Raw genomic sequence first — 23,317 nt, forward strand, 5'->3', positions numbered from 1 at the left:
TGGCACTTCCTATCTATTTCTGTAGCACTGTCTGTCACTATGTTATTCATATTACAGGACTACTTTCAGTTGCACTTTTTAATCAGATTTCGATCTCTTCATCTCACATCACTTACAGTCAACATTTTCCTCTGGCTGAGATAGTTTATTTTGGGGTTTTTTGGTTTTGTTTTATTTGGGGAGGGTGAGGGGCAAGCTTCAACAAAATCTTTACCATTTCACAGAAAACACCTACAGAAAAAGAGACTGTCCCAGCAAAACTCGTGTAGACTTTTCCTTTAAACTGTTTTGGCAATCTCCTTGAGGATGGAGTCTCAGAGCTTTGTTGAACGGTGACATCTGTCAGGTCTTGTGCCACTCATGCCTTGGTCTTGGAAGTGGACAGCAGGCCTTGAGAGGGAAGACCATTTACACACGCTCAATAAACCCACCACCTGGTTTAGTATCAAGCTCAAGCTAAGGGGGAAGGGCAGGGGGGAAACGCTGAACCAAACAAAAGCCAAAACGGAGTAGCTGTTCAAATACGCTGTCAGCACTACACATGGAATAAGGCAGGGAGTTAATTTTGTATGGAATTTACTAGCCTATAGCACAAGGTGGAGGATCTGGATGTTATTTTGTCAAAAGCAAGTGCAGAACACTTGGTCATCACTGCAAGCAAACAGGAGAGGAATCTCTTCAAATGGTGATCTCCAATGTGGATAGTGGCATATGCCATAGCAGTCATCCCCTTCCTAATCAGGAACAGATGGTCAAGCCTGTAGCATGTTGTGAATTTGTATCACAGCTCACTGCCTTCCTCCTGTACCAGCCCCACATAAAGTTCAGGCTGCTGCTTAAGCTGCAAAACAATGCCCATATAATCCTGTGATTTAGTAGCGTGATTTAGTCTCCAAACAGTAGCTTATTCACTTCCCTTCTCTGTTGGAGGAAGGAAATGCTTTAAAAACATCATTTTAATAATTTCAATTGGGTTAAGAAGACTATCCCTTGTGCCAACTGTACAGTTTTGCATGAAGACAGCGAAAGATCTGCAAAATACCTGGCTCTGGCTCATAAACCAAGGATCTACATTCTGCCTCATTCCCCATATAGCAAGTAAACCTCGATACTGAAATAGATATGGTGTTATTTAAACTGTATCTTAATAGCTTTATTTAGTAGATACTACCACATAAAATACACCCATTGTGTGCCCTAGGCCCAAAGCAATGGCTATCATGTAGGAAGTACTGAACTCTCTTCCAAAGCATAGCCCAGTATTGCTGGTGACAATGGATGGGGGGGGGTGGGGGTGTGTGGGTGTGCGTATATAAAAAAATGAATGACCATTCAGGAATTCCACAGATCACAGCAGCTTCTTGATTGTACCCTTCACCCCATGCTCACAGGCTCGTGCTCCCACTGGAAAGGAGATTAAAAAAAAGCTCCCAATCCCAGTAGGTATGTCCATAATTCTTCTCCCACTGAAAAGATGTTAAGCAGTGGCTCCCACTCCACGGTGACTAGATGTCTGCCTAATCCTCTCGCTGTTCAGATAGCTTAAGGCGTCTTGTTCCACTTCCTCCACATTCAGGCATAGCAGGCTTGGCTGAGGTCCCACTTGCGACACAAACTCCACTTCACCACAACGAAAATTTCTCAGCTGCAGTGGAGCTGAAGGGGAAAGATACAACCTGTAACAACTCAGTACAGAGCTCCTACTCTGTTCTAGCAGACAGCTGTTGAAGTTCCTGGGGGAGGGAAGGCCTTACAGCAGCTGCTTGACATCTGCTAAACCTCAAAGGACAGCACAATTAATGAATCTGGGATGTAAGCAGATGAAGGCATTTGGCTAGCATACCTCCAACTTGGAGGAAACTGATATTTTACACTGTGAAACACTGTGAATTATATGCTGCTCGCACAGAAAATAAAAAGCTCAGTGCATCAGCTATCACTATTGGCTACCTGGCCTTACAGTGTTACATGACAGTCAAAAGATGTTTCTGCAGCGGAGCATCCTTTGGTGAGCTTAGCAAATCAACCCCTGCAGGACCTGGACTCATACTGAAGCACTAGTGTTAGCACAAGTGGCTAAGAGTTAGGTCCGCTTAACACAGCAACTGCACAGTTGTGGCAGCATGAGCTCAGATATCAGCACTCATGAATTCAAAACTCTTCAGCGTTTTAAACTCTGTGGCCATGGTCAGGATTTCCAGGCCTAGTCTTGACTCTACCTGCTGTCCTGTCTAAAGTCAAAACACACTTGATTTGAGAGGTCTGCACAGTAACTGGCTGGCCAGAATCCCGTCCCATCCAAGGACTGGGAACCTTGCTCTAAAACAGAGAAAGTTTTGCATGTAAGAGGCACCCCACAGAAATAAACCTGCATCTTAGTATCAGAGATGGGAGAACAAAAGGGGGATGCTAATAAAACATGTTCATAGTGACTTTTACAATGTTATTTTGATATTTTTGTAACCATGGTTCTGCTAAGACATATGTCAGCTCTACACTACAGAATTCACAATTCCATGGAAATCCTCCAAAGATCTTGGTTTGTGGGCAGTGAAGGCAGCTCTCCTTCCCCAGCCTGGTCAGAGGGTTCCTCCCTTCCTTCCCACACTAAATATTACAACAGCCAACAGTGCTTGCTTACCAGGCTGCAGGATCCTGGAGGGCTTCCTGTCTAGGCTGAAATCCAGCAGGATAGGGCGACAGATGAGAGGACTCCTGCACAGGCTCCTTAGGTAGCAAGCAATGAAATCCTCAGGTTCCTCTACACACTGAGGAAGGAAAGGGTGTGTTGCCAGTGAACATGCAGAGGGAGGCAGGGAGCCACTGGAACACCCACAGAAAAGGGAAATCCAGTCCAGCCGAGGCCTGAGCCCAGCACCTGCAATTGCTTCCAAAATAACCCACTCACCCCGGTGCCAGTAGCTTCCCCATGCTGAATGGACACTCTGCCCCTGCTCTGCACACAGTTCTGCAGAGCTTCCCAATCAAGAAGGCTCAGGCCCAGCATTGCTGCCACGTGCTGGTTCCTGCACAGCACCAAAGCTTCACCCGTTCCGTCCTCCACCAGCACCCTATGGAGAGAGCAGGCAGACTAAGATGCGGAGGGAGGTCAGGACAATGCTCAGCTCCCTCACAAGGGTCACGTCCCAGGCAACAGATCTCAGTAAAGAGAGAGGGATGTTTGTTCACATCTGGGAAGACGTGACAACTCTAACTTCTATCTTTGCTACTCTGTCCACATCACATACTTGATTTGATTTTTCCCTCCTCTCTGTGGTGTAATTTGTTCCCTCCTACCCACCTCCTCCCATACCCAATCTCTACAGCGCTTACCGTGCACTGGCTTGCCTCACTCCTATGTGTGATGGACATGGTGGACTCTGTCGGGTGCACCTCCCCTGAAGGAAGAGTAAAGCTATAGCTATGTATGGGTGGGTATAAGAGAGAGAAGGGGAAGGACCACTGCTTCTTTTAACCCTCCCCTAATTAAGCATGCAAAGCATTAAAGAACTTCACTGCATTTCAAATCAGTGTCTTGGGAAGAGTTTGTATGGGGAGAAAAATCACCTGCTGCAAGGTGCTGAACCTCAGCAGCAATGAGCATGGGAAAAGCAGAGCATTAACAAAATAGGATTCTCCTCCTCAATGTCTTCACTTCCCCCCCAGTCCTAACTGCCAGCCTGCCTGGTATCAGATACATACTTCTAATCAGTTGTCACTTTGGTCCCTTTCTCATAAGCAAGTCCTTTTCAGACACTAGAAAAAGAGGTTTTGGAATCGGGATAGGAACTCAATTCTCTGTGGAAGGTTGAATACCTCTTTGAAGATGCTGCTGCAAAGTGAGCAAACCCATTGCAGGGACAGAGTCAGTACACAGGACAAGTGGCATAAAATCCGTGCCCGGGGCAGGTATTGCAGGTGAGGTTGCAAGTTGGATAGAAACACTAGTGAGGGGGATGAGGCTTCTCCTGCAGGACTAGAAGAAATACGAATGTGAGAAGCTTGGAACATAGAAACCTTTCTTGGCACACTGTAAGGTGGGAAAAGACCCTGGACTCACCTGGAAGGAATAGGTAGGTGAGAAGCTGGCAGAGATATGATTCTCACACAGCTGGAGGCAATGTATGTGCAATAAATGTTATGAAATCTGCAATATGGAAGAGCAGATGTCAGAAAGAGCTTGTAGAAACCAAACCGCTCAGTTTCCTTGGCATGGCTGGTCTGGTCTTCATCCGTAAGGTGGCAGGACAATCACTTGTAGTAAGGGATTGGGAGACATGAAGGTATGGACAAGGGATGAGGAAAGTCCACATGAGAAGAGAGATGAAGAGATGGTTTCAAAGACAGTAAGTCAGAGCTGTGGCCTAGATCAGGGCTCTAAAGACAGGGGTACCTGGAGATTTTGCGTTCCAAGTTCTGGAAGAGGATCTTGGCTCCAGGTAGCAAACCCCAGAGATGCTGCAGATAGGTTGCAGCAATGTAAATGTCCACCACAACAGGGGAGCCTGGAGCAACTGAGACACTGAGCTTCACACTGTGATCGCTGGCCAGCAGACTCCCTGAGGAGGCACAGAAGCACACACCCCATGAGCTCACACACAGGTAGCATAGTCTGTGACTGAGCTGGACCTGCTAGAGGTGTTTCCCCTCTCAACACAATGAGGCTATTGCTGTTCCACCTCACACATTTTTCAGGCAGAGTATTCTCATTCCCATCCCCAACACACATGCAGCGTAGTTTCCCAGCCCTGACATGCAATGGGATGCAACATCCTGGCGTACTTCCACTATTCTCAGATATAGGAGCACAGAAAGAAGCAGGAATCAATCTGTTGTTACCTGACAGCCTGTCACAATCTTACCTTTCTGCTTTTGAAGGCTGACAGTCACAGATGGCTTCTCATTCTTGGGAGAGGCACACAAGGTCCTCTCCACTATCTCACCAGAGAAAGAAACAAGGGAACCTGTGAAACTGAGAGCAGACCAGGGTTTCTGTCCAGCCTGTAGACAAAGGGAGCGGAAGAAGGCCTGACTTCAGGATTGCCACAAAGGACAGGGTGAAGTGGAGTGCTGTTGCTTGAGCCCGGTTGCAGAGGAACCTGCCTTTGAGCTACTGGATTGAGGGCAGCTTGCTGCAGTGTACCCCACCCAGGAACGAGAGGCCCCTTTAACTCGCTTACTGCTTCTTCAGGCTCAGCAGTGAAGAAGAAAAAGGGAGAGGCATTACAGCCTTCCTTTCTCCTTAAGTCCTAATTGCTTTTCTTAATTAGAGTAAGAAGCCAAGCAAAGAAAAACTCAATTTACCACAAGGCACTGGTGAAAATTTCATTGTGCATGCATATGACCCCAGATTAAACATGCTTGGAACAGAAAAGCTTCTAACCCCAGTATTTGTTTGAGCAAGTCACACTAAAACAATCAAAAACCAACAAAAAACCTCACACATTGAGCCTTATTTTCCCTGTTGTGCACTTCTGACAGGAATTTAGCAGACACCTTTGTGACCTAGTCCACATCAGTAGTAGCTCAAACTTTTTCTGGACACCATTTTGCAGTCTTGTCACCTGCAGTCCCTTTAGCTTTGATAAACAGGATGGGGTCAGTCTGGACTACCTGCAGATAGGAAGACTTCCAAACCATATTCCTAGGGCGGATAATTAATCTGTCTCCAGTAAAAATGAATGTCGACCCATTCCCTAAGGCAGGGTCACATCTAATTTGGGGCAGACCATCATACCTGTTGCTAAGTACTTCTGGAATGGAGAAAATCCTCTGGTCCATGCCTGTCAGCACCAACCTGGCTGCCAGCTAGAAGTAGGGGGGAGACACGGACTCAGATGGATTGTGATTTATGGCTATGCCCAGCTAGAGCAGTAAAGACACACTCTGCATGCTTAGAGCTATGTCAAGCAACTGATGCTTCCTCCCCAGATTAATTCTGAGCCAGAGAAACGTGAAGCCCAGCAGCAGCCTCTGATGGAACTCAGAGCAGAATGGTCTCATTAACAAGACATTCTGTATCGATAATTTTCTGATCTAGTTCTGGAGAGATCTACAAGTTGCCTGTGAAACCACAGAGCAACAAGGCACTGCGTACCTGGCGCTCAGTCAGACAGGAGATCCATGTCCCATGCTGTAAGTGCCAGGTATCTTGGACAGGCAGGCACAGGGGGCAGGATGACCTGCTCAGGAACTTTGTTGGCACAGGTGGAAAACAGAGCTTGTCAAATACTTCCAAGTCCTGAGGGAAGAGCAATAAGGCAAGAAAGATGACTATTAAAGGAAGGAGATGAAAGCTATATAGGAGAAAAGGGTCACTGAAGGACTATGGTTTAAAGAAAAAAAAAAAATCCACTGAATTTAGCTCTGAGAATTTTAACCAAACACAGAACTGAAGCAATTCCTTGGCAAGACGGATGGGAATTCCAAGCCTCGAAAAGAGCTTAGTCACCCTCTGACTCCTCAACTCCCACATGCAGTTCAGTAAAAAGTCTGACAGGAAACAGCAAGACAACCTCTCTCTTACCGAGCAGCGGGGCACAATGAAGCGATACAGCCCATCCAGGTGCACAAATGGAAACCATCGTAGAGACTTCCCCATGAAGAGCAGCAGTGCCTGGCAGGGGAGGGGAGGGGAGGGGAGAGAGAGAGAAAAGGTGATGAGAAATGTTAGCAAAAAGGTAGAAAATGAAAAATACAGCAAGAAGAGAATAAGCCCAGCAGAGGATGTCTTGCTTGAGAAGTAAGGTTAGCACCATCAAGGATAACCAAGACAAAAATCACTCTCTTGTTGATTGGGAATCTTGATCCTTAATTATCACACAAGCTCTCTGAGGAGCCAGCTCCCAGCTTTATCAAACCACCCCCTAAAGCTGCCTCCTGCCTCACTTCTTGCCGTATCATGCTCTCTTCTCCATCACAGCTGGTCTCCTCCAGCTCCGGTAGATTCTCAATTTCTCTGGGGTGGCTCCAGAGCTGAGGTCTGCCCAGCCACAGCACTGTGGCTTGGAAACTGCACTGCAGCTCCCGTCCTTCTCTGTCTTCTTTTCTGGGTAGTTGGTAATTGCGTAACATAAGCCCCTCTTTCTGGGTAACCAAGAACAGGTGAGATACACAGTTGCTAGTTCTTCTAGTGCTGCTCTGGCTCTTCTCATAGCTCTCATTTCTGTGAGTATCTGTCTTGCGATCCTCCAATTTCAGCATTTTTGCCTCTGGGGTTTCCAGCTCAGACGTTACGCTGCTGTCATCCTTCTTCCTCAAAGAGGAGCCATTTCCACTCCTAAGGCCTTTCTGGATTTGTCCTTCAGCAGCATGGAGAACCTGAACATCCTCAAAGTAGAACTGCACATAGACACTGAAACGACAAATGATAGCAGTGAAACCCCCTGTTCCTGACAGGTGGCTGTCTGAAACAAGTGGTATCTGCGAAAAGCACTTCTCGTGAGTGCCCTGCAGGTATTTGGCAGGAGCAGCAGAAAAGGCTGAAGTGGAAGGCAGCTACCAGGCTGGCTGTATTCTGAACAAAATGGAGATGGTGGGTTTGTTGCTGATAAAGATCTCCCTTCCTGCAAATAGCAAAGGACAGTTGCTTTGGCACTGAAATAACATGCTGATAAGCAGCTTTACCATAGTCTGAAATAGCTGTGAAACTGGAGCGCGATGATTTTACTTGGGCACTGAATAAAGGGACTCACCTGGTTTTTTTCTCCCTCACATGGTCCAGATTTGCCAGCTGCTCCCAGGAGGGAAAATCAGTCTGAAGGAATCTCTCCACTACAAGCTGGTAGTTTTCCACCTGCAAGAGCGATCCTGGAAACACATCAGAGAAAGAGACTGAGCTAATAAAAAGAGAACATAAAACCAGTAAGTTCAATTTCCTCATTTTAAAGTCACGAGGCCAGGCAGTGACAGTTCAGCATCTCCACATCAAGTCTCCTCTTCCCTGTTTTGGAGTTGGATGGCAGAACAGCAAAAGCCCAGCACCCTCAAGTTTAGCATAGTAGGACATACCTATGAGAGCTGTATTGGCAAAGGGACTACCATCCTTGTGGGATATCACGCAGGGAAGCGTGCTGCTCCTGTCCTGCAGCTGGAGGGAACTGCTCCTGGATGAAACTCTCAGCACACCCAGTAGTATCTGCAACAGAAAGGAAGCTGCAAAGAGCAACAAACACTTCACACCTTTGAAGGCCATCAATCAAAGTGTGCATACCGGCAGCCCGAATTCAGCCTGTGTTCAACACGCCACAGGTGAGAAAAGCAGTGTCATTCCCTAACAGGAGGAACAGGCATGGAAGGCATGGGGAGAACCAGGAACTCTCAAGGCAAAGACAGTATAGGGAACTTACCAGTATAGGCACTTACCAGTCGAGGCTGGAAACTTCCTGCTGAGAGTGTGCAGTAGGACCAGGCCAGTCTGCGATTCAGCTCCTGAGTGCCCATGTGCTGTGCCTCTAAGGGGGAAAGCAGCTGTGATGGACTGAAGCCTTCCCAGCTCTTCTGTTCTGCCACATGGCAAACTGTAGACAAAGATGGGGCCTGGCACGGAGGGTTCAGGGTCAAGTACTAAGAAAAAAAAGAAAGAATGAACCAGCCGAGTTTCTTCCCATCAGACAAACAGGAAACAGCTGACAGAGCATTTACCTTCTGCAGGGGACACTGGTGTATTTTTGCTAGGATTTCATTATAAATATCTCTTGCTTCCTCAGTATCTGGCACCACAGCTTGCATAAGGGGGACAAGGAACTTCTCAGCAGCTCCAGGGTTTCGGTGTGTAGATCTAAGCAACAGTCGACAGCGCCCAAAGAAACAAGAAAACCTGGGGAAAAAAAATTAAGACAGTTAGAAGCACTAGCAGTCTTCACTTCTCAGTGAGTTTTGCATGTAAGTCAGGGATTCTTTCTGCTCATTATGAGTGAATGTGCTATGTAAGACAATAACTAAGGAGAGTAAAAAAAGAACATTAAGTGATTAAAAAAAGAACATTTAAGGGTGATGCAGATTTATGTCAGGTAAGCAGACAAGGAACAGGAAAATACACAGAAATGGACAGACTGGCAAAATCTCAAAACTCAAGTGGACAAAAAAACCCACCCAAAAGTAATCTCCCTCTAAGTCACACAAATGGACCTCTATGCATTTTGGCTAAGCTTGATATGATTACTCATGTTAGGTATACTTGGCTTTCTTTTACAGGATCCAAAAATCACAAGACAGAAACAATCACAGATTGCTCTTGTTCCAATATTTTCCTTGTGCTGTGTTCCTTTCAGAAGTCTAGCTCACTGCTTTTAAGTGCCTGGAAGTGATCACACTACCAGTCAAAAAAAGACCTAATAACAGAAAGTGAACTCAAATAAAAAGAGATAGGAACTAACTCACTGGAACAACTTTCAAGCAGTAGCAGAACTTAGCAATCACATTTAAAGGAAGTGAAAAAGCTAATAAAACCTGAAACTTATAGCTAGCATCATTTGGGGGGAAACCGAAGCTGTTTTATTGGAAAGCATGGCAAAAATTCCACAGTGCTAGTAAAGCACAGGAAGACTGAGCATTCTATAAACTGCTACCTGACTGCCTGAGATGAAATATATATATTTTAAAGTCCAAGGTAGCAGTTACAGTGATCAACCATAAGCATTCCAGAATAAGCACAAATATTTTCACTAACAGAACCCAGAAGTAAACGCAGAAACTGGCCCACAGCTGTCATGTGAATAGTGCAGCCATCAGGGAGAGCAGGAAGCCATCTGGAAGACCCAGAGATAGGCATGTGTGGAAAAATCTGCTAAGACAGAGGCTCTCAAACGAATGCTCACACTACTGGCAATAGTCAGAATATCTAAAAGTGTGAAGAGCGAGGATACAAGAGCCTTTACATCATCTGTGATCTGGTTGTAGCAGCAGTTTCCAGCTCCAGCCTCAGTGCCCACCTTGATTTGCCAAGCAGGCACATGTCCCTACAGTGCTTCCATATTTCAGGACAAAACTTCCTAGGCAGGAGTATGTGAGTACATGCTCTGGAGTGCTGCAGCTTTCTGAGACAGGGGGCTTACTGCACATGCACTTGAAAAACGTACAGGATTTTCTCATAAGAGCAACTCCAAGGTATGAGCAACTGGACATGATGTGAAATCTAGATGAATGGCTTGCTTAGGCCAGTAAACCCCAGAAGCAATTGCTGTTGCTATTAGTATCCAAGCACAGTAATTTTGTGAATCCTTGGTCTAGAAGATGCCCACATAGCCTACAAAGCACATTTACGCATAGCCTGACTTCAGAAGTGTGCTCACCTATCCTCAAACATCTCCAGGAGGCTCACCATCCAGAGGTAGAGTGGCATACCAAGATTGTAGCGGAAGAGCAGCTGTAAGTAGAGATTTCCTGAAGAGGCTGGTGGCTGATAGGGGGTGCTGAGCCTTGAAAAACTCTTCAGCACAACAGTGCTGCTCAAACAAGCACCAAGTACAACGAATGGGAAAGATACCAGAGGCTTCTGCAGGAGGTGGACATCGATGAGCTGAGATACACAGACATATAACTTAGGAGATGGCTAGTCTGCCACCATTCCCCAAAACCATCACCCCACCCTAAATCCTTTGTCACTCTACTGGAATGTCTATAAACCAAATGGGCCCAAGGACCTGGCACTGCTTAGGAAGGAATCAGATAATTACCATTTTGATTCTTGTGACCAAGCCGAGACAGTAAGATCCCCAATTTCGTTCCAGTTACTTGCTAAAATAATACCAATGTTCCTGTAGTTTTCTGTTGACCCACACACTCATGAGCCATCCCCAGTCCCTGTGTCTTTTCCACTGAACGTTTTATACTTTGTAAGTCTCACAACTTACTTCCACACATGCTCCTGGTCGGAGTCCACGTGCAGAGTTCAACAACTGCTGGTAAGCAAGGCACAAGCAGACTTCGTTATCCAGTAAAAAAAGACCAGCTTGGACATTGAGTATTTTGGTGACAGTTCCCTACATAGAAAGCAAACAAAGTTACAGGATTGTAGAGTCACAGAACATAAGAGCCTCATAGGCCTGAGCAATAAGGAAATAAATTAATGATGAAAATAAGACCTTGCAGACCAGGAGATGAAACCCTAGAGGACAAGTGGGTGAAGGCTAACCCTGCAAATCCTTACCACATATGAGATGATCTTGGACTCTTTGGTTGATCCTGGCCTCTCCTCTTCAACTCCCAGCTGCAAGGAATCACTGAGCTGCTCAGCAGCCTCAGGGGAAGAAGACTGAGTGGATTCTCCTTGCCAAACACTGTCCAGTGGTTGTTCCCTTACTTGCTCTGCACAGTAGGGCAGAAGGCAGGAAGAAACACCGGTGACAAACATCCTGTGTCCAGATTTCTTCAGGCTGGACATACTCAGGCCTGTTATTGTATACCTGTGACCCAACTGGAGGATATGATGCCATGCCAGCTGGTTGGGCTGCTAGAGCAGAGAAACCAAAAATGACATCAGCATCTCCTGCACTGGAAAAGATTCTTCCTGACCCCAATAACCCCAACCCAAAAAACTTTTCCTTCAAGAGAACTGCCTCACACTCTTAGCAAAGGGTGATATCTGCAAGATGTTCAGGGACAGTGCAGCTGCATGAGGAAGGAGGGCTGTATTTCTGCAGGGCATAGAACTAGACCTCTTACATACAAGGACTATTGCAGGCTGCATGGAATTAAAAAAAAAAAAAAAGGAAAAAAAAGAAAAAAAGAGATTCACTAGTAAAAGGAAGAATAAATCAAACCAGGAAGTCTAGGGCAAGCTTCAAAGAATTAATCAACTAGCACACACACAGATAGTGAATTTGTGAACAAAATTCCAAGGACTTACCTGCACCAGCACAGGGACCCAAACAGCTGAGGTGAAGGACTTCAGAAACAGAAAGAAGAACGTCTTGCGGTGAATACAAAGGAGAGGCCCGAGTTTGGCCAATTCACCTGCCACAGTGAGCTTTGATCTTTTCTTACAGGGAATCCTAAAGGGCAATTGAGGAAGCAAAGGAAATGAGAGATGAAAAGAACGACTCAAAAGTATCTCAAAAGTAAAATAAACAAATATGCAGCATGCACTTTCTGGTAATAAAGGATCCAAAAAGGTAATATGGACCATCTCTCAGAGATGTTTTCAAAACAGTATTTGGCTACAAAATTCTTAACTTTAACTTTTATATACTAAATCCCTTTGACATTTTAATAAAACCTTAATAGTTGAAGACAACAGGGTTGCATTGAACAAATTCACATGTTCCATGACAACAGTTACATTATAAAAAGCTTTACCACAAATAAGCAGCTAATTATAGGTCAAAAGGAAAAAAAAAATTGTCACAAGCAATTCTTCCACAGGAAAGAGAACTCTTTGTAGATCCATGGAATGTGACACTGTGGAAGCTCTAAGCCTATAAACAAAAGAGGCCTGAAAGCAACAATGGAGTCTTCCAAACAAACTTGGCACAAGGTGAAAGAGCAGCAAAACTGAAAGCAGATGAAAGGAGAGAGAGGTGGCATTTCTTTAGTCATTTCTGTTTGTCATTTCAAAATTTCATTTCAAGAAATAACAAAAAAAAAAAAATTTAAAACAAACAAATGTTTGTCATTTGTCATTCTCATTTCAACTCCTACTGGACTTGAATATAACCATCCCACTTACTCTAAACAAACACATTCTTGACTCTAAAACATATAAACAATAATCAAACTTTATAACTTTTTTTAAAAAGAAATACCAGAATGTCCACACACACTAGTACCAGCACTTTATTGGTAACATTTTTAAAGAAGGAACATGGAAAATTGGTCAGATATCACGGAATAGCAGAGGAGCTTTCTGTTAAAAGCCTGAGAGTGTGCACTGAAATATGGAGATAGTTTTCTTGTTTAGAAAGGGCTGTTGAGCTAAATCAAACACTTAAGCTTAAAGTAAGTTTCTCACAAGCAGAAAAACAAAAAATAAAACAAAAGAAAACTAAAAAGAAACTAAAGCAGCCTGATTAGTGACATTTTATTGTTAGTAAATTATACCAAGAATTATCTGCTGAAGAAGATAAAACATGATATAGCAAACCCTGAAATTATCAACTTCAGTAAGATTTGCAATTGCATTGACTACATTTTCACATACTTTAAGTATTATTTCCACTAAAGATAACAGCCTTATCAGCTGACATTTAACTGGCACCTTTATCTCAGCAATCTGATAAGAACTTGACTGGTGGTGGTGTCGTGGTCTAGCCTCAGCCAGCAATCAAGCACCACGTGGCCACTCGCTCACTCCTCCCCCACCCCCAGCAGGATGAGGAGAAGAATCAGAAAAAAAAAAAAGGTAAAACTCGTGGGTTGGGATAAGGACAGTTTACTGGGACAGCAAAGGAAGAGGAAAACAACAACACTTATAACAGAATATACAAAGCGGGAGATAAACAATGCAATTTGCTCACCACCCAGAACCTGATGTCCAGCCTGTCCCCAAGCAGCAGCTCCTGTTCTAAGGCCAGCTTCCCCCTTATATACTGACCATGAGGTCATGGTATGGAATGCCCCTTTGGTTAGTGTGGGTCAGCTGTCCTGGCTGTGTCCCCTCCCAGTTTCTTATGAAAATTAACTCTGTCCCAGCCAAAAACCAGGACATCATCCACACCTTATTCTATACCATCTATGTCATGCCCAGATCATACACTTTCCAATTAATCACCACCACTTTTCCTGTCTTTGAGATACACACACATGTACACACAGAGATATCATTCCCTTAGTCTATGGGCCATCCCTCTAAAATGTCCATTGAGTTCATTCAATCCATGACTTTGGGCTCCATCTGTCGTAACAGTCTCTCAGGGCAGGAGCGATGGCGTGTGCTGTGGGATTGTCGCATCCTGCATCCGCAGCTTGTGGCTGGTGTATCTGGCCCAGCCCATGCCCACAGTTTGTGAGCTGAAGATGTTGATTTTGAGGAAGTTGCTGGGTGCTGAATCCAGTTCTAGTTCCATCATCGCTGCCCTTCGCTCGGTTTCATCAAAGTTCATCCTTCATTAATTTGGATGATTCTTACTGTAATCCCATTGATATGGCATACAGCAATTGTAGTAGTGATGACGCACAGTGGTAGGGTTATTTAGCAATTAACATCATGCAATTTCATTTATTGGCTATTCTCACCCAAAATCAGATCCCCCTGAGGTATGCATCAGACTGCTCCATCCTTCTGCATCACTCACCTACTGGATGGGTTTGCCTTTGCCTGAAGCAGGGCTAACCCAGACTGTCTTCCCTAAAACAGTCTTCACACGCACTACGGGGACTTTATCCCCTTCTACAGCACATAAAAGTTTTGACTGGGCACGGCCAGCTTGACTGGCAGACCCCCTTGTGTTAACGAGGTGGCCTTTGCTAAATGTGTATCCCAATGTTTGAGGGTCCCACCACCCGTTGCTCTCAGTGTAGTCTTTAGCAGCTCATTGTATCATTCGATTTTCCCAGAGTCTGGTGCGTGACAGGGGATGTGCTACACCCACTCTATGCCATGCTCTTTGGCCTAGGTGTCTATGAGGTTGTTTCAGAAATGAGTCCCGTTGTCTGACTCGATTCTTTCTGGGGTGCCATGTCACCACAGGACTTGCTTTTCAAGGCCCAGGATAGTGTTCTGGGCAGTGGCATGGGATATGTTTCCAGCCATCCCATGGTTGCTTCCACCACTGTAAGTACATGGCGCTTGCCTTGGCGGGTTTGTGGGAGTGTGACATAATCAATCTGCCAGGCCTCTCCATATTTATATTTCAGCCATCGTCCTCCATACCAGAGAGGCTTTAACCACTTGGCTTGCTTGATTGCAGCATGTTTCACATTCGTGGATAACCTCTGCAATAGCGTTCATGGTCAAGTCTACCCCTTGATCATGAGCCCATCTATATGTTGCATCCCTTCCTTGATGGCCTGAGGTGTCACGGGCCCAGTGAGCTATAAATAAATCACTTTTATGTTGCCAGTCCACATCCACCTGAGCCACTTCAATCTGAGCAGCCGGATCCATCTCCTGGTTGTTTTGATGTTCCTCAGCGCCCCGACTCTTGAGTACGTGGGCATCTACAACCAGCTTCTCTAGCCAGGCAGCAATATCTTGCCATAATTCAGCAGCCCAGATGGGTTTGCCTCTGTGCTGCCAGTTGCTCTGCTCCCATTGCTGTAACCACCCCCACAGGGCATTTGCCACCATTCATGAATCAGTACAGAGACTGAACACTGGCCACTTTTCTTGTTCAACAAAGTCTAAAGCCAGCTGGATGGCTTTCACTTCTGCAAACTGGCTCGATTCACCTTCTCCTTCAGCAGCTTCTGCAACTCATTGTGTAGGACTCCATACAGAAGGCTTCCACCTCTGATGCTTTCCCACAATGCAAAAGGACCCATGAGCGAACAGGGCATATTGCTTTTCATTTTCGAGCAGTTTATTATACAGTGGGGCCTCCTCAGCATGCGTCACCTCCTCTTCTGGCGATATTCCAAAATCTTTGGCTTCTGGCCAGTCCGTGATCAATTCCAGAATTCCCGGGCGACTGCAGTTTCCCATTCAAGCCCACTGTGTGATCAGTGCGACTCACTTACTCCATGACGCATCAGTTGCAAGTATCTTTTTCAGTTGGAGTGTAGTGGGCCTCAGATCCTCTGCATCCCCGACTCCAAAACCCAGGGGTTGACCTCAAGACTCCCCTGGTGCTTTCTGCCAGAGACTCCAGGTCTCTCTCCATTCTCTCTGGCTGTGGTGTAGAGCATGTTTTTTACATCTGGTCCTGCCCAGACTGGGCCAAGAGCTACTGCGTGAACTATTTCCTGTTTGATTTGTTCAAAGGCTTGTCGTTGCTCAGGGCCTCATTTTAAATTGTTCTTCTTCTGGGTCTTCCCTAAACAAGGCCTGAAACACATTCAGGAGACATAGAAATAGGAGCACCCTGGCTTGAACATCCCAAGGATATTCAACATTCTGAAAAGCTGTTGTAACCAGCCTAAAGAAGAAAGGGAGGTGAAAGAGCGGGAGAAAATATTGCCCCTTGTCTTCCCCATAGATTGGGTGCTATTATTAATAAATTCCAAGAGATATCATCTGAGGTATGGGCATGACAGCAATGTCATATACAAATATCAGCTTAACCTCATGACCAGTGAGATTATCATAAGTCGGTATTACACAGTACAGCAAAATGAGAATCCTGATCCCCCTTCCAGAGGTAAGAAACAGCACTGTGGGGAAAACATACAGCAAGTAAGGATTTACACAACACAACCATGTGAACAAACAAAACACCACTGTGACCAGCAACTATTTAACTAATATAATAAATGCATTTAACATTTGTTTTAACACAGTCTGGTCAGATCTGTTGTTAACCCTTCAGGCCCCATACTGGGCACCAAAAAGGACTGTCGTTGTTTAACCTTAGCCAGCAGTTGAGCACCATACAGCCACTCGCTCACTCCTCACCCCACTCCTGGTGTGATGGGGAGGAGAATCAGAAAAAAAAAAAAAGGTAAAACTCGTGGGTTGGGACAAGGACAGTTTAAGAGGACAGCAAAGGAAGAGGAAAGTCACAACAACAATACTTATAAAAGAATATACAAAGTGGGTGATACACAATGCAATGTGCTCACCGCCCGGGATCGATGCCCAGTCTGTCCCCTAGCAGCAGCTCCTCGTCTATGGCCAGCTCCCTCCTTAATATACTGAGCATGACGTCATATGGTATGGAATATCCCTTTAGCTAGTTTGGGTCAGCTGTCATGGCTGTGGTCCCTCCCAGCTTCTTGTGAAAATTAACTCTATCCCAGCCAAAAACCAGAACAGGCATATATTATATTCATAGGAGAATCTAGAATTACTTTCAATAATACTTTTGGTTCACTGTAGGTTCAAAAGGAAAAAAAAAAAAAGAAAAAGTTGTGCTAATCAAAAGAGTGAACTTTAGCTTCCGTGAATCATCACTTCATTTTCATGTCCTTTCTGTAGTATCAAAATACATCCAGAAATAATTAAAATTTGTCTTATTTTGTCAAAATACAGAATAAAAACTCCCAGGAAAGTCCTGGAAAACAGCCGATTAATGAAAGGTTACTTGGTTACTTTATTGTGTAACTTCCACTTCCACCCCTCATCGCTATGCTTCCACCTATGGCAGAAACAGATTTTGGCTCTCCCTGAGCCAAGTGCTCTTCTATGATGAGCACGCTAAGTGTTTACCTGGAGGTAAGCAGTGGCTCGGCTGATGCTGGGTAGGTGACTGGAATGCTGTCAGGTACTTCCTTTGGGAGATATACTGGTACTGGATCCACCAGGATTTCCACGTACCCTGCTGCGCTCTGGTCTGTCTGTGGTATATACGACCAGCTTGGGAAGAGGAACAGTGACTCCAGCCACTCAAGTTCAAAATGCAGGAGCTAAGACAAAAGATAGATAAAAGCTTGAGATGAGTTACTCACAATGTTCATTAGTAATTTGCCCTCGTATGCACATCACAAACTCTTGTTCTACTACTGGGCTTCATTACTCAATGAGAGCAGTGTTTTCTGTCCACTCTCCGATCTTTCGTGGAGAACTTCTGTCCTTCCAGATGCGAAGCTGGAACAGATTTGCTGAGCCCTACAGCTAGCATTTCTGGGTTATAGTCACACCCTCCCAGCAAGTTGATAATTAATTCACTGCAAGGCGATAATTAATTCACTGCAAGGCTTAGTTATTTTCAGATTATTTTTCTAAAATTCCCACCTGCTTTCTTCTCCCCTGTGTTTTCAGTTAGAAGTTCATACCAATATAACTTTTTCCTAGTCTTCACCTCCTTGGAAAGCACAACCTCAGTGCTCTTTCATCACCACTCCAGCGTTACTTCTTATCTAGACTCTCCTTGCTACAACCTTCAGAAGGCTTTTAATTCAATACCACTGTCACGCAAGCTATTATTTCCTGAAAGTATGTCATCAATGCATCACTGAACACCTGGTACTACTCTCCAGAAAGTTATTTCTGCTCCACTAGCTGGAATTCAATAAATAGAGAGTAGTGCTATGACCTCCAGATCTCCCAGGCCACCTTGTACTGTTGAGAATTTCACAGAACCGTACATTAGGCTGTCTCTTTTTTCCAGGCCAGCACATTCAACATTTATTCTCCTAGCAATGACAAATTTAACACGTTCTATCCTCTTCCCAGGATCTGAGCTTGCTGTTTTCCTGCCTGTTACATAGATGTGTAATTTCCTTTGCTACAGACTTCAGCAAACCACCTGAAGCCCCTGGTGGTCTGTGACACTGCCCCGGAAGTGGGAATAAACACAGAACCCCTCAGTCTGAGGACATACCTCACATGGAATTATCCCAGTATTGTCTTTCACGTATAGGCAACCATCTACCAACTTCACTTTGTCCTCTTGCCTTCCATCTGTTAAATAGCCAACCAAGATCAGATAAGCCCTTGGCAAAGTGCTCTGCATGGGTAAAACATCTTGTCCTTGATGAGTCCATTCTTTAAATTCATTAGTGCTCCAGGTCAGGTGGCTGCAGCATGGCATGCACTGCTGACACTGTAGGTCAGAGATGGAGATGAAACTGGAAAGAAAAGAAAAGCAAGACTATAGAGAAAACTCAGTCTGCAAAGTTTGGGAATTACAGCGACCACTGCAGTGGACAAAGCTTGGCAAAGTCAGAGGAGCCTTAGCTATTGGTGTGGTCTGATGATACCACATGACAAGAATCAACCCATTCAGTGGCATTTATCAAGGATCTCTGCCAGCTCAGTCAACATGTTCTGCTTGAGCATCCTCTCTGAAAACAGACACCCTTTTCTACTATGATCACTTGAGCAGGCACGTGGAAGACTTGGGGAAAAAAATAGTAATTGAGAGTTGATAAAATGGAACATGTTTTCAAGTACATGTAGGGGGAGGTGAGAGGGAGAACAGTTATTAGTTCAGACATTTTTAGCTTGAATGGGAGACTGTGAGAACACCCCAATGACTGCTCAACACACTTTACATATCAGTAATGAACACAAGTAAATACAGACTAATTCCATCATCCGGTGCTAAAAAAGTGCTGAACTGCAGTAAAAGCAAGGCTGAACAACTTCTAGATGAAGATCATGACAGTCTCGGAACAAATTCTCTCCTGTGGATACCTTACACAATACAAAGCTGAGAGACAGCAAGCCAGTAATCTTAGATGGGGCCTTCACTTATAAGAACACAGCTAAGCTAGCCCTGAATCTTTCCACCTACCCTCCTGGCTTTGGGGAGACGGGGGAGGAGATGTAACATCAAATCAACCACATGTGAAATCATCTGCAGTTTAGCATCTATCATGCTTAGACTGATCACGGTACTGAATATGGGAGAACAAGGCAGCATCCTCAGTAGATTGTAAGTCTTTTCAGTGTTTATATGATCATGGCAGCATTCATCATCATTGTTTACATGCTGGCTTTCTATGCTAGAGAATTAATGAGATCCCTCTGTCCATGCAAACATCAACACTGTAAGGGCAAATACAAACTGGTCTCCAGCTAGTGATTTTGGTTCTTGTCTCCAGTGAGGTCAGCTGACAATTTTAGGTTATGAAACTGGAGCTCTGTTCACAACACCCACTTGCTCGGTAGCGGGACATAATCAAATTCAGAGAGTATGAATTTAAAGAGTTTCTACTTGACTAGTCAAGTATCAAAGGTTCAAAGTCAGAAACCAGACTAGATGAGTGATGGGTCTGAATCAGCTAAAATAGTATTTATATAAAAAATTAATCAGAAGAGAGAAACTTACGCAGGTATGTATGCTATGTATTTAGCAGGAATCTGAACAGGATAAAGATTATCTGAAAAGGACATAAGCAAACTGCTCCATCCACAAAGACAGAACAGCACCGGGAATAATACTGATATCTATGATCTACATGGAGAACACTGTGTTGCTCATGTTTTCCTCACATGTGCTGACTGCTTTTTGGGAGAAACCAAAACTACAGCAGTACACTGGATCCTGGTTATCACATACAGAGAACTAACTAGACCCTCTTCTGATGCTCCAGATGGTTAGCTGTGGATGTAGTATGCTGCTCACAAACAGACCACTGGCCTCATACAAGACAAATACAAACTACCTTCAACTCTTCTCTATGAATTCCCCTGAATATAAACCAAACTCTGATCTAAACATCATAAAATATAGTCTAAAGAAAAAATACAGCTTAACTGGTGTGAAAGACCTACCATCTACATTTATAAACTGCTAGTATAAAATTAAAGGCCACAAGTCCCTAATCAATTCCAGCTGACCTTTGTCCCAAGACCAGTTGTGCCAGGGGTTTTAATAGACATTCTCCCATCATAAATTGGAGCAAGAGAAACACATCCAGATGAGCCAAACCTTTCAGTCAGGATCTCTCTCAGCAAGTTGTATGTTTTTCACGATGGTAAGCACCCAAAAGCCTTTTACCAGCTAAAATATGGACCACACTACCCCAGATTCTCCCTTTGTGAGGGCACACACTCAAAGGCAGACCTCAGGTGGCCCACAGCCGTGGAGACCATGCCCAGGAACAGCCTCTTGAGCAGACTAACAGGATCCAGCCGGGAAGCCGCCGTGCAAACACCGTGCAGTACAGCAGCCTGCTCTCAGCGAGGTGCCCTACTTTGGTTACACACTCTACCTACCGCAGACTAGTGGATACGGTGCTTAATCACACCGCAAGAGCGATCGGGGGGGTGCACCAAAGCCAAGAAAACGCATGCGGTTACCCGTCTTCGTCAACATCCCTCCCACACCCAGCATCCGGGGCAGGCATCGCACATGAACGAGCGGCGCTCGCCTGGCGGCGGCGGCTACTACCGCTGCTACTACAGCTGCCGTGCTGAGGTCCCAGGAAGACCCCACCAGCTCCGCTTCACCGGCCCGTGGCTGCAACCCGAATTGCATGGAGAACGTGGGGCGGGGGGGAGGCGGCCTTCCCCGCTGGAACGTGCCACGCATGCGCGAAGGACGAGCGTGTGCACCGGGCCTAAAGGAACCCACCCTGCTCCGTCCCCTCATCCCTCTCCGCCCCACCTCTCGCCTCGCCTCCCCTCCCTTTCTCTCCTCCCCTCTCCGCCCCGCGGTCACCTGTAGCCGAGCGGCAGGTCTCCGCCACCCGCGCTCCGCAGGCACCGCAGCACCGCGTCCAGTGGCGGCGGCTCTGGCCCGCCAGGCCCTTCGCCGGCCGGGAGCGCACGACGGGCGAAGTCCCGAGCCGCCTGCAGCCAGCGCTGCTCCTAGGGAGAAGCAGAGAAACGGGGCTTCAGCGCCGTGTGGTGGAGAATACCCGGAGCCCCCCTTGGGTCACTCACCGCCACGCTGGGCTCCGCCATGACGGCGCCAAGCCGGGCTCACGGCGTTGCCATGGCGACGCGGCGGCGGGAAACGCGCAGGGCCCGCCGGGAGCATCTCCGAGCCGCGAGCCCGCCGGTCTCCCGCCCCCTCCCTCCCCTCCGGCCAATCGCCACCGCCGCCCCCGCTCGGCGCTTCCCCCGTCCCGCCAGCAGCGCGGTGCGCACGGGGGCGGTCGCAGCCCCTCGGCCTCGGGGCGCTCTGTTGGCGGGCGAGCGAATTGCAGCTGCCCCTGAGGTAAAAAGTCTCACGACGGCGGCGAGAGCCTTTTCGCCCGCGGGGCTGTCCCTCACGCAAAGGGCTGACGAGAAACGGGAACCCTGGAGGGCTCCACAGGCGGGGAGTAAAGCGGCTGCGCTGACAGACAAGCTGAAATCCAGCGGTTGTGTGACAGGAGGGTGGCGAGCTGGGCTCGGTCTCCTTGATGGCACATAGCTACAGAGCTTCGAGAAGCACTGAAGCCCGGGGAGGGAGAGTGGTGTGAGCTTGCCAGCTCTGGCGAAAACTGGGAAGTGAATGTGCCCTGATGCGTTTGACATTAATGTAAATGTCAAACGTGTGGTAGCGCTACCCGAGCTGAGGGAAGAGTCAAACGTGAAGGCTTGTGGGGATTTCTCTGACACTTGAGCGGTTCTAGAGAAATGCTTTTTCTTTTGTTGGAAGGCTGAAGCTCCATGAAGATTGAAGGGTATGCCTCATCCACTCATGATAGTATGAGGTAAACCTGAAACAATCCATTAAATATGTGATTTCCTCCTCCACAGAATGTACTCATTCATGCATGAGAATTATTCCTTTGGGACTAATTTTGTATTGTCCCTGTTCAAGGCAAGGAAATGAACTAGATAAACTTCAAAACTTGGTAAATCTTTTCCATCTCTGGAAAAGGCTGCAGCCTGGTAACAGGTTATTCTATTTCCTTCCCTCCTGGAACCCACTGCTGGAAAGTCAGAGCTGTTCCAAGTCTGAAGCGCTGAAGAGAGCTCTGTAGCTGTGTGGCCCTTGTCATTTTGTCCTGTGCATGTGCCATTGCTGGCTTCCATACAGCACATGAGCAGCTCCGTAGTAGACACAATCTGTGGAGGTGTATGGCTTTGTCCACAGCAATTCATGCAGCGCATCGAGTGAATTGTACGTGTGTTTTGGGCTTACACACATGAAATGGGCATATTCTTCCAAAACAACACTTAGTAGCTCAATTTAATGCCTTTGACTATAGTACAGAGATAATTGCAGAAGATGAGGGGAGCGTTCCCCATCACAAACTGATAGATGGAAGATAGGTGCTGCAGCTGTTTCCGTTCACAGTCCCTTTCCTGTCTCTTGCAGTACTGAGCAACCAATTCCTACCACCCGTAGCAGGCAAGGAGTCAAGATCAGGTAACTAATGTGCGCAGCTTGTTGTCTCAAGAGGGGAAATAATTCTGAAACAGCACGACAGCAAGGTCTTAATGGGCAATAAATAAAAGGGAGATCTTCATCGTTTAGCCATTTATTCCTTACTGTATTTTTAAAAAATGCTATCATTAAAAGCATATATTAAAATGAAGCAGAGTTCATGCAGAATGTTACATACGGTTTGCTGTTGTATTTGCACTGTCAATATATTATTTATAATTGCACTGAGATGGGCATGTATACTCTAAATATGCTAGTTTTGGCTGATGAACACCTTTAAAATTATTTAGGTGCTGATAAGGCAGCTAAGGTACAAAGAGTTATTTTCTTACAACTATGGTTAAATTTCATATGAACTTAGCATTAAAAGTACGGCTGAAAGGCGAAACATATGTCAGGAAATTTTAAGGTTGCAGTGAACCTCCTTCGACTCCTTTTCCCTGTATTTTCTAGCAGTTTTAGCCACGGGATACACCATGGGGTTCTTTTTCCTCAGCTTTTCCATCCCGGTT

The 23,317-nt window shown here is 45.8% G+C and overlaps 1 protein-coding gene across 3 annotated transcripts; it reads right to left on the bottom strand.

Annotated features, from left to right (window-relative positions):
- Positions 1-130: 130 nt before the first annotated feature.
- On the bottom strand, positions 131-21,469 carry CTC1 (CST telomere replication complex component 1). Of its 3 annotated transcripts, none has more exons than XM_054834886.1 (24): positions 21,368-21,469; positions 21,144-21,292; positions 18,357-18,603; positions 17,243-17,439; positions 11,849-11,993; positions 11,150-11,449; positions 10,854-10,982; positions 10,293-10,519; positions 8,644-8,818; positions 8,365-8,565; positions 8,011-8,137; positions 7,695-7,809; positions 6,889-7,354; positions 6,527-6,616; positions 6,098-6,241; positions 5,738-5,808; positions 4,863-4,972; positions 4,394-4,559; positions 4,061-4,147; positions 3,817-3,976; positions 3,334-3,398; positions 2,909-3,071; positions 2,642-2,768; positions 131-1,656 (listed from the first exon to the last, which is right to left on the bottom strand). In XM_054834886.1, exons 1-24 carry the CDS (start codon positions 21,386-21,388, stop codon positions 1,478-1,480), a joined length of 3,861 nt encoding a protein of 1,286 aa, XP_054690861.1. In that variant the 5' UTR covers positions 21,389-21,469; the 3' UTR covers positions 131-1,477. The 3 variants fall into 3 exon arrangements, with proteins under 3 accessions (XP_054690861.1, XP_054690852.1, XP_054690871.1); XM_054834877.1 differs by having other exon boundaries at positions 11,150-11,452; XM_054834896.1 differs by lacking the exons at positions 131-1,656; positions 2,642-2,768; positions 3,334-3,398 and having other exon boundaries at positions 2,915-3,071; positions 11,150-11,452.
- Between the last annotated feature and the right edge of the window lie 1,848 nt (positions 21,470-23,317).

Source organism: Grus americana, chromosome 1 (genome assembly GCF_028858705.1).
Source record: "Grus americana isolate bGruAme1 chromosome 1, bGruAme1.mat, whole genome shotgun sequence".
NCBI lineage: Eukaryota > Metazoa > Chordata > Aves > Gruiformes > Gruidae > Grus > Grus americana.